General features: G+C 36.2%; 2 protein-coding genes across 4 annotated transcripts in view; one reads left to right on the forward strand and one right to left on the reverse strand.

Annotated features, from left to right (window-relative positions):
• LOC142350883 (polyribonucleotide 5'-hydroxyl-kinase Clp1-like) overlaps positions 1-15,334 on the forward strand; it is a 438,433-nt gene that overhangs the window by 64,375 nt on the left and 358,724 nt on the right. The window lies entirely within an intron of this gene.
• On the reverse strand, positions 298-9,595 carry LOC142350770 (uncharacterized). 2 transcript variants are annotated; one of them, XM_075402722.1, is made up of 4 exons: positions 9,433-9,595; positions 4,668-4,870; positions 1,066-1,252; positions 298-609 (listed from the first exon to the last, which is right to left on the reverse strand). In XM_075402722.1, exons 2-4 carry the CDS (start codon positions 4,861-4,863, stop codon positions 348-350), a joined length of 645 nt encoding a protein of 214 aa, XP_075258837.1. In that variant the 5' UTR covers positions 4,864-4,870; positions 9,433-9,595; the 3' UTR covers positions 298-347. The 2 variants fall into 2 exon arrangements, with proteins under 2 accessions (XP_075258837.1, XP_075258838.1); XM_075402723.1 differs by lacking the exon at positions 9,433-9,595 and adding an exon at positions 9,214-9,283.

Genomic DNA, 15,334 nt, shown 5'->3' on the forward strand with positions numbered 1-15,334 from the left:
TCTGTGGCAAGTTGAGCTAGGAACAGTAACTAATATTTTTACTGCATCTCCTTGTTTTTAGTTTTTAGCAATTTAGTTGATTACTAATAATTACGAATCTCACGGAGAAAATTTGAGCGTAACTGAGGAAGCGGTCAGAAAAGAGGGGACAGGTCAGAAAGGGGGGAAGCGTTAAAACTGCGATTTAAGACTATTAAAACTGCCCCTTTACACCGAGAATTTATTTGCCGCATCAGTTTTGGTGAAGACTGTGTATAAACATGGGTATGTTACTCAAACTACTGTAAAAGGACATGCTTAATTTTTCAACAAACTTTATTTTGGCCACTAATTGACAAATGAAAACATCAACTTCTGTTGTTGACTTCGTTTGAAGGCGTAGGAGTTTTACTAGTACTGTCTCCATTGTGTTGAGGGCTGTTATTGACCACATAGTTAGCGTGAATAGAGTTGTTCATATTGTTACTACGCGGGTTGCTGGGATCGATATCAATATCACCCGATGGGTTGGGATAGTCCGGAAGTGGGATTTCACCTCCCGGGTATTCCGGTGGGGGCGAACTCGGCACTTGTTGGTTTTGCGTGTCAGCTGCTGTCTCGGAATCAAACCTGAAAAATTGGGGTACTAAAATTGTCTCTGACAACGGGTTCATTCCTGCCTAGGTTGAGGTGCCAGAACGACATCGGAGTTACCAGACAGTCCCGAACTGAAAGTGCTTATGTCCAGATTATCCGGCGTTCGAAAAATTTTGCGCGTTTTTCGTGGATTGGTTGGCAAACTAGGCTATCTTTATACTTTCATACGGACGACGTTATATTAATAGAATTTATATTAAAGTGGCATCGTTTAATTTCTGGTTAGTTCTTCCGCATCTCGCAAACAGGCCATTATATTGAGTTGAAGACGTTTATCTTGAATAAAGCCATTAGAGGTCATAAAAATCACGGCGCAGAATTGGGTACTGGGTGGTATAGGCGGGGAGGGGTGAGATAATTGAGGAATTTTTGAAGAATATTTGGTTCATGAATTCACCGGATCTCATCGCGCATTTTTGTAAACCTTACCTGAAGTCACCCGGAGAGTACTCGGGGGCAACTGGACTGGGTATCCGAATGTGCTCTGGCATCGGGGGAGATCTCTGCAGTCTGATCACCCTTCGTCTCGCTCGTCTCTCGTAATACCCTTTCACTGAGTAGTAGACTAACATGCACAGGGCAATGCAACACAGAAATCCCGATATGCAACAAATGACTGATGAACATTCCAGCTGTTTACAATTAGTTGTTTTTATCATTACATGAGATAAAATTGGATTCTTATGGAGGGCGCCGGTAGAGACGAACAGGCCATGAACGAGCAGAAGGCCATGAAATAAGATCTGATGCCGCATATCTAGTGAGCCCTGAACTGTCGATATCGATCTAACTACATTAAAAGCAATTTTTTAAATGCATTTTTTAAAGAAGGTAATTGAACGAAGGTCTAAACGTGGTTGCAGCCTCCCTTGACCTCTAGTCTTCAATAGACTTTAGGAAACCAAAGCGTTATGTGAAAAACTACAGAAACAGCCTTCACATTAATAAAAGGATTAAAAATACAGATTGCAAATTAGCTTTTTTGATAAGATGACTCTTGAGAAAATTTGATTCCAAAATATTGTCTTGAGCAATAAAAAAAGAAATTCGGGCGATGAATTTTAGATTGATTGATGCTTTTGTCACTGTTTTCCACAAAGACTAAAAATTAACGTTGTGAACAAAAAGTATCTTTTCCTACTTAATTGTTCCGACCCACTTTAGCGGGGGGAGGAACTATCTACTCAACTGTTTTTTGTGTTCAGTCAATTTTCGTCGATCGGTATATTCATCGTACCAGACTGTGAGTAGTATCATTAGACAGCTTGTCAACCGTAGAGTTTCAAATTGTATATATTTTTTAATTTCGTTTTTGCCGAAGATTAACAGAGGTTTAAAGATTTTTGAACGCTAGCCTAACTTACGTGCTTGTAACATTTTTCGTAATTTTTGCTCAATCAAGTTTTGCTACAATATGATGAAATTGTTTACGATAGTAGTCTCCTTGGTTTCACATTTGAAGATAAAAAAGAGTTGATGATTTTTCAGAAATTATTAGCTAAATTTTTTCAAATTTCAGCATTTCATTTTTTCTAAAGAATGGCATTAACTATGCCTATTTGGCCCAACTTGTACAATTTGACCAATGTTGCAGACATAAAAGCTGTTAAAAAAGTCATTAGTTACTCAAAAATGGGCTAATCAACGCTCCGGTTCATCAGAAAACTTTCTGGAAATGACATTTCCGCGGTCTTTCGCAAATTTCAGCCGATGTTTATAACAAACGCATAGTTTATTTTTTATATATTAACATTAACCCTAACCCAGTTACAAGAAAGTCTTTTTTTCATTTTAGAATTTAATTGAAAAGAGTTACTTCTTTTGTTTCAATAAAGTCTAATGGAAGAATATTGTTTTATGAGCAAAGCTTGTGTTTTTCAATGCTCAGACAAATTGTTTTCGTAAGTATTAACTGAATTCTTGAGGTTTGCCAGTACTTGACTTTCTTTTTGTAGTTTCATGACTTAGTCTAATTAATCAATTGTTTAAGTCAGTATCTGGAACTAATAAGGAAACTTTCTGATGCTTTCAGCTCATACATAATGTTTTTTTTTTGTATTAAAACTCGATAAGAATCCAAAATTCATCAGTCATTTTGATTAAAAAAATTGATTTTTTGGTCTTAATAGCAGTTCCGTTAACATTGGCACTTTTTCATTTTTGGAGAAGCAGCTAGCTCAAGACACCTTTTGGTCTAAATGGAGATGTTTATGGTTAAAAATTTATTGTAATGGTGAGCGGTAACCATTTTTTTGAAATAATTTTGGGTTTTTGTTCTTATTTTTGTGACAGACCAGAATGACTTCAAATCAAACCTCAATTGTTGGCATTCAAATATACGTGCAAAGAAAGGCCAATGAACACATATAAGGATTCCTGAGAATAGCAAATGGTTTTCTGGCTTCAACAATCTTTGCATAAAAATGTTCATGATTTTTTGAGTTCTATATGTATTCATTGTCAATGTGTAGGTTTTCGACTTAGTGTTGCCAAAAACATTGATAGTTGGCGTCACAAGTAGTAACACTTGCCTAACACGCCTACTCGTTTACTATGTTTCACTTGAAAGCTACAGTATTTGTCATACGAACTTTGTCAAAAAATTGTTTTAAGAAAATATCGTTTTGTTTTCTTAGATTTGCCGCTTTCAATTGTTTTTCTGCAGCCTATTAGCGGAATCTCATTGAAGAGATAAGTCGCATTTGTTTTCAAATGAAATTTCTTGTAGTCTTCAATGTTGTTTTGTTATTTAAAAAATGGGTTTCTATTGTTGATGCCTCTAATTTGTGATGATTTTTGTTTTTTTTCCAGGTTTCGAGGTTCTTAGTTTCCAGGTTTCGAGGTTATCTTTTGCTGTCTTGTCCGATCATCACCTTAGTGTCACATTAAAGACAAGGCACAGATCGCATGGATGGCATTGAAACAGGGCGCAATTTTCCATGTTCATATTTTTAGTGAATAGGTTTTGATCTTATAGGCTTTGACACCGTTTCTTCGCAATATTGAAATGCTTTTTTGATTTTTGCCTTTCCTTCAGTTTTTTGCACTTGTATGAAACTATGCATAATGACAGGTCTCCATGGTTTTGTTTGCAGGTATAATTTAAGCCATTGACTAGTTTTAGTGGATAGCTAATTGCTTTCATCATTTTGAATTTAATTGCTCTCAAAAAGTGTAAACGTCTAACTTTGCCCCTTTTTGTTCACTGTCTATTTGTTAAATAATCTCAATAAAGACAGGTACTCCTGTTTTCTTGTGAAATGGGAGTCATTTCGTTTAGTTTATTTTTTATCTTCGTAAGTAAGGATTATTGTTTTTATTTGATTTTGTTGTTTGTCTCTTACACTTTTACACTCCTTATTGGCAGTTATCATCGGCCTTCTACAAATTATTGTCATTCGTGTAGTGGTTAGAGCTTAAAACGATTTTTAAACAGATAAATCATTTACTTCCGAACAATAAGTGATGTTTTAAAGTTTTCTATCTCTTTTTCATTTGTTGGACAATTAAGTCAAAAACGAGGTTGAGTGGGGTGGGAACATTATGCGCGAACGCACATCACCGAGCCTCTTGTTAGTTTAATTACCCAAAAAAACTAGTTTACCGATAATAGTAATTAGTTTCTTCAATGCTTCTCTTTACAGAATTAAGTTTTACATAAACAGTTTACAAACGCATACAGCGGACACAACGACCTGTCAGTGCCTTATATATTGTGCCACGTCGTTTTTCAAGAGAGACTCATTTTGCATAATTACTCATCTAGATTTCTTACAAAAATTTCTGATTTGTATTTCACAGTAAGACCTGTAATCTAATGGTATCAGATCTTTAGTAACTAAAAAAGTAAGAACTCTTTTTGTTCCATTTGGTAACGAAAACTGCATTTTTTTCGTTTTGCATTTAATGATGCTAAATAAATTTTTAATTTTTTTAGTTTTTAAGTTTTTTTTAGTTTTGATTATACCTGCAATAGCCAATCTTCATTATGGTTATTTTTTTCGAAGTATTTTTTATGGGTAAACAGTTGCCTATTATGGTGAGGACAACCCAATCAAAGCCGCAATCCTCTACACACACTCCGTCACAACATGTGGTCTGTCTGGTGTTGTATGTGATGTCGTATCTCTGGCAAGTCCAATGGTTCCCACATGGCAGGTGTCTGTACATGTCTCGCAACTCACCAGTCGATGATGGAAGGGTGTCATTGACGCTCCCGTTCTTCATTGATCCACTAAAGTTGGACACAATGTTTTTTACATCTATTTCAACAAAAATTTTGAGTGACGCTCGGGGGGGGGGGGGTGAAGGCACAATTCGAAAAGATCCAAAATGTGACTCTGCAAAAAATGTATACAATTAATATACCCACCTCCGCAGAAGAGGAACCCAGGTTGAGGTGCCATCCGGAAGTGACCTCTGATCAGACCGTGCCAGACGAAAGTAACCTCTGATCAGACCATTCCCATCCGAAACTGACCCCCTGATCAGACTATACCCATCTGGAACCAAAATCCAGACCCTGTAATTATGGTCTGGGAACACACCGTGTGCGTTGGACTTCGGATGATCATAGGTCACTTCCGGATGGCACCTCAACCTGGGAATAGATCCTAAGTTTTGAACAAAGATCCTAATTTTAAATCTAAACTAAGTAAGAACAAAAACGTAGGGTCTGTCAAATTATGGGTTACAAACAAATTCCTGTTCATGCTGCTCAAAACATTTCACAATTGGTAATTCGGTAAAACAAAACACTGTCCACATAAATATCCAAGATTTACAAGGAAATGCTGAGCACGTACAAGCGGCATCCAAAAAAAATATCAGAACGAACATGACCGAAAGAAAAACAAAATATCGTCCAGCGACAAGCTTCCGGTTGACTAAACCAACTGAACCAAAACAGAGCTGCTGAACGAGTTGCAACAACTTCAATAACAGGCAGAAGACGGGAACCAAGAAATTCCTCACAAAGTAGGACACCAGATAAGGCTAGGTAACTGAGATCGAGAAGAAAATATTAGAGTGATATCGAACAACAAAATTTTCATTGCAAAATTGCTAAAAAAAAGTTATTACCGACTCCGAAATCTATAAACACTGTTTTGGAGTCCACACACACGCAGATCTTAGTGCATCAAAAAATATGGCGATAAACTGAGGTCATCTTTAACTATTGATTACTTTAGAAATAAAGGTTTTTTCGCTTGTGCACCACTCCAGCTTAGTTGTTTCATATCATTTGCCACCCCCAGACGCACGTGCAGTAGTATCAGTAATCATTCTATTTACGTACAAGTAAGTTAAACCAATTTAGCGGGCGTCGTTATACAAAGAGCCTAAATTAAACATAAAAAGAAAAGTTTTTTTGCAGTTTATGAAGACAACTTGTTCAACTCGTTACTCGAAGCCACTTCAAGCACTGGAAAAAGATTTTGCTGGCTCTCCTTGTTCTATTTCTTATACTTGTGGATCTTGAATAGGCTCGTAATTAGAGAATTGATCTCCAGGAGTGGTAAGAGATCAAATGCCATTTAGTTTTCGTTGTGTGTTTTTGCTGAGTTACTTATACAACATTTTAACACTTTCGTCGTTCCTGGTTCGTTTTGTGCAATATAGCGTTATTGGCTCTCCAGCTGTTGCTCCCATTTTTTGTCACCTGCAATAATAATTGATATGTACTTTTTCGCATCGTTTTATGGATCCACGTTTTTCTATTCGGTAGTTAGTTCTCTCTTCAAAATTCGGTTGCCCTCTCTTTACCCTCTTTTCATGTGTCTTCGTTTTTCGTCTTATGGCGGCTGAGACTAATATTTTCTTCGACGATTGGAGTTTTTTTTTCTTTTGGAAGTACACTTTTGTTTCTGCAGCAAGCGGTGGATGATCTGTACGAGCACTAGATTTTTTCAGTTCTGTTTTTAGGTAGATCTGAGGATACAGCATCGAGTTCTCGTATTTTTGTCTTATCTTCTGTTTAAATTTCCTTAAGTTAACTTTTGTCTTTAAATCAAACTATCTGTGTGGCAATAGGTTTAAAGTTGTGATTAAACTGCTGCTGTCGCTACCAAATTGTTGGCCACATAAAATGTATGAAAAAAACTTGAAATCTGATAGATCGCAAAAATGTCGATCAAGCATGCTTCGGCAATCTCTCCGATGTGAATTGTATGTGGGACGGCCATTGTCCGCTGACGAATCCGCAGATAATGTTCCCCAGAGGAACGTGCAACATTAATACATAATGTTTTACTATGCACTGAACGGTGCTCTGTTGGATCCGAAAGTTTTTACATACTACCATCAATTCGTCAAAAAGCTCACCGAAATAAGCAAGCAAAAGTATAATGAACAGTCAAGGAGTAAATGAAAGTATACAACAGGTGACAAACTCATTTGGCAGCAACTTAAGATTACCAGCACAAAAACATATTTTCAAATTCCTGGGACCTTTTGTGAAGCTTTGTTTCCCAACTCACTCAATTTTTCCTTGTTCTATGAAGTCGAACCACAATTCAAATCTGATTTTATCAAAATAGGCTAACTAGTTGATAAAGTAATCAATTTATACTAATATTTGACTGCCAAATTAGTTCCGACCTAGTCTCATCAGTGGAACCTGAGGGCCACCTATTCCTCCACATTTTTGGATTAATATTTAGTTTAATCGGCTTAATTTTGATTTTTCTGAAGATTGCTACAAGATTTTGTTTTGAATTTTTTTAATCCTGTCTTTTTTAATTTGTTAACACCCTTAATACAATCAACATGATTTTTTTGTCGAGAAACAAATCATGATGAGTATCGGTAGAGAAGAATAAATGTTTTGCTATCAAACTTTGGTAAGGAAGCTTTGCTTTAGTTGACGGATTAGGGCTGCATGCCTAATTTTGGGGAAGATTAATGCTCATAATTTTTTAGAAATTGATTTTTTCACAGGCCTCTGGTATAAATATTTTGACTTCTAGATGACAACCTGAAAAAAAAATAAAGTGAATTGAAGTTGCGGCCACGAGAAGAATGAATTTGCAGATAAACAGTTATGGTGTTAACTAAAAGCACCCAGCAGGTGACGAACTCAAATGAAATAAAAACCAAACAACTTGGTGAAAAAATATCATAACAATTAATATAGAAAAAAAATTCAAGAGGGACTCCTTGACTCCTTGAAAATTAATATAGAAAAAAATTCAAGAGGGACTCCTTGACTCCCTGCTTCTGACTCCTTGAAAAGACAAAAGGGATCTAACCTGTGGTTCTCAGCCACAAGATTTGAATAAATATGTAGACTTGTAAAATTTATATAAAAACAAGACAAAAGTAAACGCACATCATGCAATTTAACAGGGTATACTGCCTGTTCTTGAGGGCAATTTAAATCATATCTTTTTGACCGTTTCGTTTGGTTCTTCAATTAGTCGATGCATACTCATCAGAAGTGCATACTCATAAGAAGTTAAATGGATCTAAATTTGGATAAATTGACAAGCTTAATTTGGATAAATTGACAAGTAAAAAGAGTTCCACGTGAAATCTGTTCAATATGCTCATTAAATTGTTAAGTCCACAATGCAAAACCTTGACTAAATTTATCGGGGCATGAGCAAGTTGAACAGATTTTACGTGAAACTCATTTTAGTGCTGCTTATGAAAAAACTTGCCAACTTCTTTCTGGTTTTTTTTTGTAAGTATGCTTTTCAGTTTAACCAATTTTAGATCTTATAATTTTCTGATTTTTATTCATCTATTGATATAAAAGTCAGCAGTACAGAATAAAATTATGTTAATTCAAAATTGGCTTCAGAAACAGACAATTTACCGTGTTTATTTGTATCTTTTGCATTTTTCAACGATTACATATTGAATGGCAAAAGTAAGTTAGAATCCGCTCCCTAGTTTTACGATCTAAAAATCAAATTTTGACTCAAACTTAATCTGAAATTTCAATAACAGTTTTACACCAAAGTTGGATCCTCTACACTACTCCTCCAGGTTCATCTACATTTTACAAGACAAAAATTGCACAAGATCTGACATGTTTGCAGGCTTGTTGATCTATGGCTACAAATGCACTAAAATTAAATATTAGAGGGAAAAATGTGAATAAATTGTGATTTTGTGCAATTTTGCCACTTTGTTTCTACAGTGAAATTTTGATTAGTTCCATCAACTTTACATTAAGGTTTCTGGTAGGTGGACGTTGCGTTTTTTAAAACGTTGCGTAGGTAACGTTATTTTTGATTTCATAGACAGACGAGAGGACTATTGTAGGAGATCAATGATGCAAAATTGATTTCCAAATGTGATGTTTTGTTGAAGTAACATTGACTCAAAAATTGAATGTTTAGTTCGTAAACAATAAGAGGTTCTAACTTAGTTTTGTGGTTCAATATACCTGCCAATTTTAGTTACAAAAATTATATCTTAAGAAGTACTTTCCGCGGTAGAATTTCAAAGGTAATTTAGAAAATTTAACTTGTGGCAACCAGTCGTCAGAATCGCTAATTGTTAGGTAATCAATGCTTAACTTTTATAAATAAAAAATGGATGCAACACCATGGTCTTTGTAATTTGTACCTTTTTATTCATTCGTCCATCCACCCTTTCATCCCTCACTCCGCAAAAATTGAATGTTAGTTCAGATTAGCTTCCTAATGATTTTTATGTACTTCATGGGGGTGGAGGGGGGCTGTCTGTCATTCAAGACGAAGATCCAATCATCAATTACTTTTTAGCAATTCTATAACTTTTTAGCGCACTCTGTTTTTCAGATAAATTTGGTTTATGAATCATTACCTGAGTTAGCCAAAGCGGAAATTAAATGCAATAACTTTTCTCAATAACTTGAATAGAACGGGATGTTGACTAGACCACGGCTTTTTACTTAGTTTCAAAGTCAACAAAGCTTCTATTTTGTTCTATTTAAATGCACATCTATTTTAGTTAACAGTGTCGTATAATTAGAGTATTTTTATTAATGAGATATGTTTATAGTTTATACTAGACTACTGGTTTTTCGACGTATCGAGTTGATAAGGATCTGAAACGAGTCTGAAAGCCGAGTGAAGTCATTAATAACGAGTCTCAAAAACAGTAGTCTAAAAGCTTGAAAACTAAGTTTTTTAGACTACTGTCATTGGCTCTCGTTTTTAACTCAACCATTCAATATTACCACGTACAGTCATCATATTAACCGACATAAAAATCTTGTATATATTTGAGGTGCTTGAGAACTTTTTCGCATGTACGAAAGATTTATACCACAAGGTTCTTTTACAGAACCCAGGGTACAATTTCATCGGTCACTAAAACTACGAGGCGAACTCAGTCGGAAAGATGGAACTTAGACTTAAAGAAGTAATAGACACTAAGTTTAGGGCAAAATGACATTTACTTTTGACACTTGAATCAAACCACTATAAATAATCGGCTGCAGCTCTATCGGAGACAGAAACGTTTGGTTTATTTTAATTCCTGCATATTTTTTTAGAAGAAACTTCCTTCACTAATCTGCAAAATTGTACTCTTAACTTCGATTTCAAATGAAGTCCAACACTTAGTTCTCTGAATACGTTAGAACAAAATCTTAGTCCCCTCGGTCTTCTTGCCCAGCACTCGGGCCCAAGCGCCCTCGTGTCAATGCACTAAGTTCCTCAGTTTACTACGATTTTGTTCTAATTTATATGAGGAAGATTGTAGAACACTTTTGAGAGGACAACAACAGCCGTGTGGTAATGTTTTTGATCAATTCTCATCGCGATTACAACAGTTGCATAATTTACACCAAACATTAATCGATAATAGCAGTTAAATAAACTTCCAGTGTAATAAATTTTAATGCCCGATTGACACTGGAAAAACACTTCAGCATTAGACTACGAATTTATCACACTATTTTATCGCCACTGTTAATAAGTAAATAGTGGCGATAAAAGAGTGAAGATAAACTCGTAGTCTAATGATGGAAACAGTTTGATAATCTTGTAGTCTAAAAAAACTTGTGCGGTGTGTCTGGTGTCTGTGTGTGCGGTATGTGCGGTGTGTGTGTGTGTGTGTGGGGGGGGGGGGTGGTGTGTATGTGTGTCGTGTGTGTGTGGTGTGTGTGCGTGTGTGTGGTGTATGGTTGGTGTGTGTGGTGTGTGTGTGGTGTGTGTGTGTTTGTGTGTGGTGTTTGCGTGTGGTGTTTGTGTGTGAGTGTGTGTTGTATGTGTGGTGATTGGGTGGTGTGTTGTGTGTGTGGTATGTGTTGTGTATTGTGTGTGTGGTGCGTGTGTACGTGTGTGCGTGTGTGTGCGTGCGTGTGCGTGCTTGTGCGTGCGCGTGTTTGTGTGTGTGTTTGTGTTTGTGCGCGTGTTTGTGTGTGTGTGTGTGCGCGTGTGTGCGTGCGTGGGTGAGTGTTTGCGTGCGTGTGCGTGCGTATGTGTGTATGTATATGTGTGCGTGCGTGTGTGTGTGGGAGGGGTTGCATGAGGACAAAACGAAGAACAGATTCGAAAAAATATCACTTACCTTGGAAAATGTTATTGTCCACAAAAAATAAAAATGAACAACCTATAAAACTGTGTTCAATTTTGAAATGATCGCAACAAGTGTTGATTAAAAAAATTACCACACGGTTGTTTTCGCCCTCGAAGTTATCATATCACCTCGGCTTCGCCTCCAAGTTTGATAACTTCTTAGTAATATTCATCACCACTCTTTTCTTTCTACGTTTCATATAGCAGTGGTGAGAAAAAAATGATAGATACAAAGTCTAACGGCAAAGCAGAGTTTCGCCACTGTTTCGTATTATTGTAGAAATCATGGGTCACTAAAAGTTGTATGGTCGGTTAGTTGTTAATTTTTTGGATCAGGGAAGGTTGAATAAAAATGCAGCTTAATCCCAATGCTGAAATTCGCCATTTCTTTGGATTACCGTACTGTTCTTTTGGCGCTTGTAAGTTGTTTCACTTCGTAAGTTGTGCAACTGTTGTTATCGCAACGAGAATTGATTAGCGATTTCAGTATTGCTAAGAGTTGGGACGAGGTGAGACAAAGTTGTAATGAAGCCCGACATTAATCAATGAGTCATCAATTTTTTTTCTAAATGTTTGAGTCAACCTATCTGACGAGGCAAAAAAACTGACATATGCAAATAAATTGAAGATACTAGAAAAGGAAGTCCAGTTCCTAGAAAAACTTCGTGCCACAATCTGTGAAACAAAAGAACAATTTTTTTAAAAAATCAATTCACGCCTTTGATTTTTGGAAAAAGGGACAGGTAAGAAAACAACAATGAAAAAAAAGTTTACTAAATAAAGCAAAGAAATTTTATGGCTTAAATGGTGAAAAAAAGTGATTTGTTAAAAACCTCAGCCATAAAGACTTATATTTCAATTTTTAGAAGAAGATAATCATATAAATCAGAAGTTTACCAATCGAAAAACACTAACAAAACTAGCACTGTCTAAACTGAATAACAGTAGAAAGATTAAAGGGAAATCAGAAAAATAAAGTTTTGACAACAAGTGGTCTTTGGGTCAGTGAATTGAGCTACTTAAATACATAGTCTAATTTGAAAAAATCTTTTTCCGAAATATGCACAAAATTGCTATTTTTGAAATTATGAGACTAATCAACAAAAAACACCAACTATTAGCAAATAAAGAAATTACTTTTATTAAGGCGTAAATCAAAATCAAAAAAATAAGTTGTCTTTTTGAGATTGTTTTAACTTTTGGTCCAGAAAGAAGCTTTTAGGACATATTTTTAAATAATTTTTTTAACTCACAAAAACAACACTAAAGATGGGTCGATCAAATAATGTTTTTGAAATCCATTGTAGCAAACATTAGTTCTAAGATGCTTAAAAATCATTAAAAAATCGAAAAAATTTAGTGCATGCTTAGAATACCAATCATTGCTAGTCGAACGTTAGGTTAGATTAGAAGTCGAAAGAAAAGGCAAACTTGCAAAACTTTTTTTCATTTTTTTTTTGCAAAATCAATTAACGCTAATTGCATACTTACCATTAGCTATCACCTGAAAACAAAACAGGCTACTGTTAATACACTGCAGACTGAAAGCCTAATGCTGCTCCACTGCCATTAAGCAGAAACACATTTTTTATTGATAATTACGCAAGTTTCCGAGACTATCTAACTTGATAGTTTAATTGAATACATATTTTTTTGCTTTCTTAAAATACTCAGTTGCATACTAGCATATACATTAATCTGAATTTTATCAGGTGGTTACAGTTTATATCAATTTTTCCTCAAAAACTGAAAATTTTGTTTTCTACGCGTCTTTATGTAATTCGGATTTTTTCCGTTTGTGCACCCCCAGCTTAGTGGGCGTATACTATTTCACCCCCCAGACGCACATGCAGTTTTTTTACATAATGAATGACTATGTAATGACTTGTGCTTTGTAACGGGGGGGGGGGGGTGCATAATGTACTTGGGGGGGGGCACAAACGGAAAAAATCCCGCCTCTCTAACATATACCGGATGAGAGAATGTGTAGAGAAGACAATCACGGACCTAGCTTCTCCCTTTGAATTATACCCATGGTTCATTACTGTATTGTCTCCTCTGACGAGAGAAATTCTCACTACTTTTAAATTATTCTCAACCTCCAGAAGTACGTGCCATATTTTTACATAAGCATTTACTATGTGATGGCACGTGCTCTGTTACTGGGGGTGCATAACGAATTGGGGGGGGGACAAGCGGAAAAGATCCCACGGGATTATGGAAACTCCATCAATGGGAATTCTCGGAGCCATTATATTTCTATTAAATGGGAATTTAACCGGTCATTGAAAATTTATTAAAAAGACCAAGGAATCTCTTCGGTTACAAAGACAAAGATAAACATAATCGAATAACGTCTAGTGAATTGCTTTAAAACGACCAGCGAGCGGTTAGCTTGAATCGGTTAACTGAGTAGAGTGCGTGGTTGAGTGAGTCCCAGGGGGGGGGGTGACAATTTCAAGGTGTGAAGGGCTTACTCTTAAAAGTGCCCAGGCCTAGACCTCGACTTATGAAAAGACTTTAAATGTCTAGTGGGGGGGGGGGCAAAATTGACTATAATTACACGGTCGAGCTTCCTAGTTAAAGTGGAGCTAATTTGTTTTCATGGGTCGAACTTAAGTCTTTAATTAAGGAAGAAAATTCAGCTAAGTTCTTTTCATGAGCACACCATCAGTCATTTGACAACAAACAAAGTCGAGTAAAGATCTTTTCTTGGGTCCAACATTAGTCTTTTCATAAGTCTATTTTTTTTAAAAAAAAATCCGATATTTTTTTCTGCTTCTGTACATACAGAAGCAGAGCTGGAGCAAGACTAAATGGCTTTGCACCAGAACAGTCCAACATAAGAAACAGTTGGAAAACTGCCAAAAGCCTTAAGAATTTCAGCAAATCTTAAAATTAAGAGATATGGCAGCTCGAGTATATTACCACATGACTTGATTCAATGAAACCATCTAGCTTTAGTGTATTGGTCCTAGTCCCATTAGCCATGACAGAATTTCGGTGTTATTCAGTTTGTTTTACCTTCCAAATTTATGAAAAATCTTTTTTAAAAAATTGTGCAGGTTTTTGAGGGATTTGTGATTCTTCTGATTCGTAAAAAATGAAGGAGTATACACGCTGACTACGTTATATGCAATATTGCACGGAAAATTTTAATGGTAAAAAAGCAGACCGATGAAAAGACCAATGATGGACCCATGAAAAGACTTTAGCTCTACTTTGTTTGCAAACATTGTGTTGAGCTTAAATCCAGCTCAAATTTTAGGTCGAGCCAAAGTCTTTTGCAAAATTTCGGGTCCAGCTAAAGTCTTTTGCAAAAACTTTGAGTCGAGCTAAAGTCCAGAATGTCTTAAAGTCCAGCTAAAATCTTTTCATAGCTCAAATGAGTCGAGCATGGTCTTTTCATAGTGCGTTTTGGTCGAGCATTGTCGTTTCATAAGTCTGTACCTAGAACTGGGTGTGAGTCTTCCACAATTTAAAGATTCAGAGCTTCCCTTCACAAAATGAATTTGTCTTCTCAAAATAGGGATTTTTCCCGTTTGAACCCCTACCCCACTCCCCAATACTCCCTGCACCCTTCCCCCAAATTACAGAGCACGTGCCATTACATAGAAAATCCTCATGTAAAAATATTGCAAGTGCTGATGGCAGGTGCAAATAACCTGCAACCACTAAGCTGGGGGGGGGGGGGCACAAACGGAAAAGAACTCTAATATTTTCGGTGAATCGCAGGCTTCTGTTTTTGAGGTTGAAAAGTCAAAAAGGTCAGACGAAAAATCGGGTCAGGCGACAAATTGCATAAAAAAGACCACATGACTAATATACGTCCTATAATGATTATTACGACAAGTTTGTTATCGCCACCGAGAAGTTATCAAACTCCGAGGCGTAGCCGAGGTCCTATGATAATTTCGAGGGCGATAACAACCGTGTGGTAATTTTTTAACCAACACCTGTTGCGATCATGTTTGTTTTTTTTAGACTACAAGTTTATCGAACTGTTTACATCATTAGACTACGAGTTTATCACCACTCTGTTATCGCCCTTGTTTATTTAGTATAAAGGAGTGTGATAAACTCGTAGTCTAATGCTGAAGTGTTTTTCCAGTGTCGATCGGGCATTAACATTTATTCCTGCTGTTTATATTATTTAACTGCTGTTATTGCAACAGTTGCTG

This window comes from Convolutriloba macropyga, chromosome 12 (genome assembly GCF_964194025.1).
Source record: "Convolutriloba macropyga chromosome 12, txConMacr16.3, whole genome shotgun sequence".
NCBI lineage: Eukaryota > Metazoa > Xenacoelomorpha > Acoela > Convolutidae > Convolutriloba > Convolutriloba macropyga.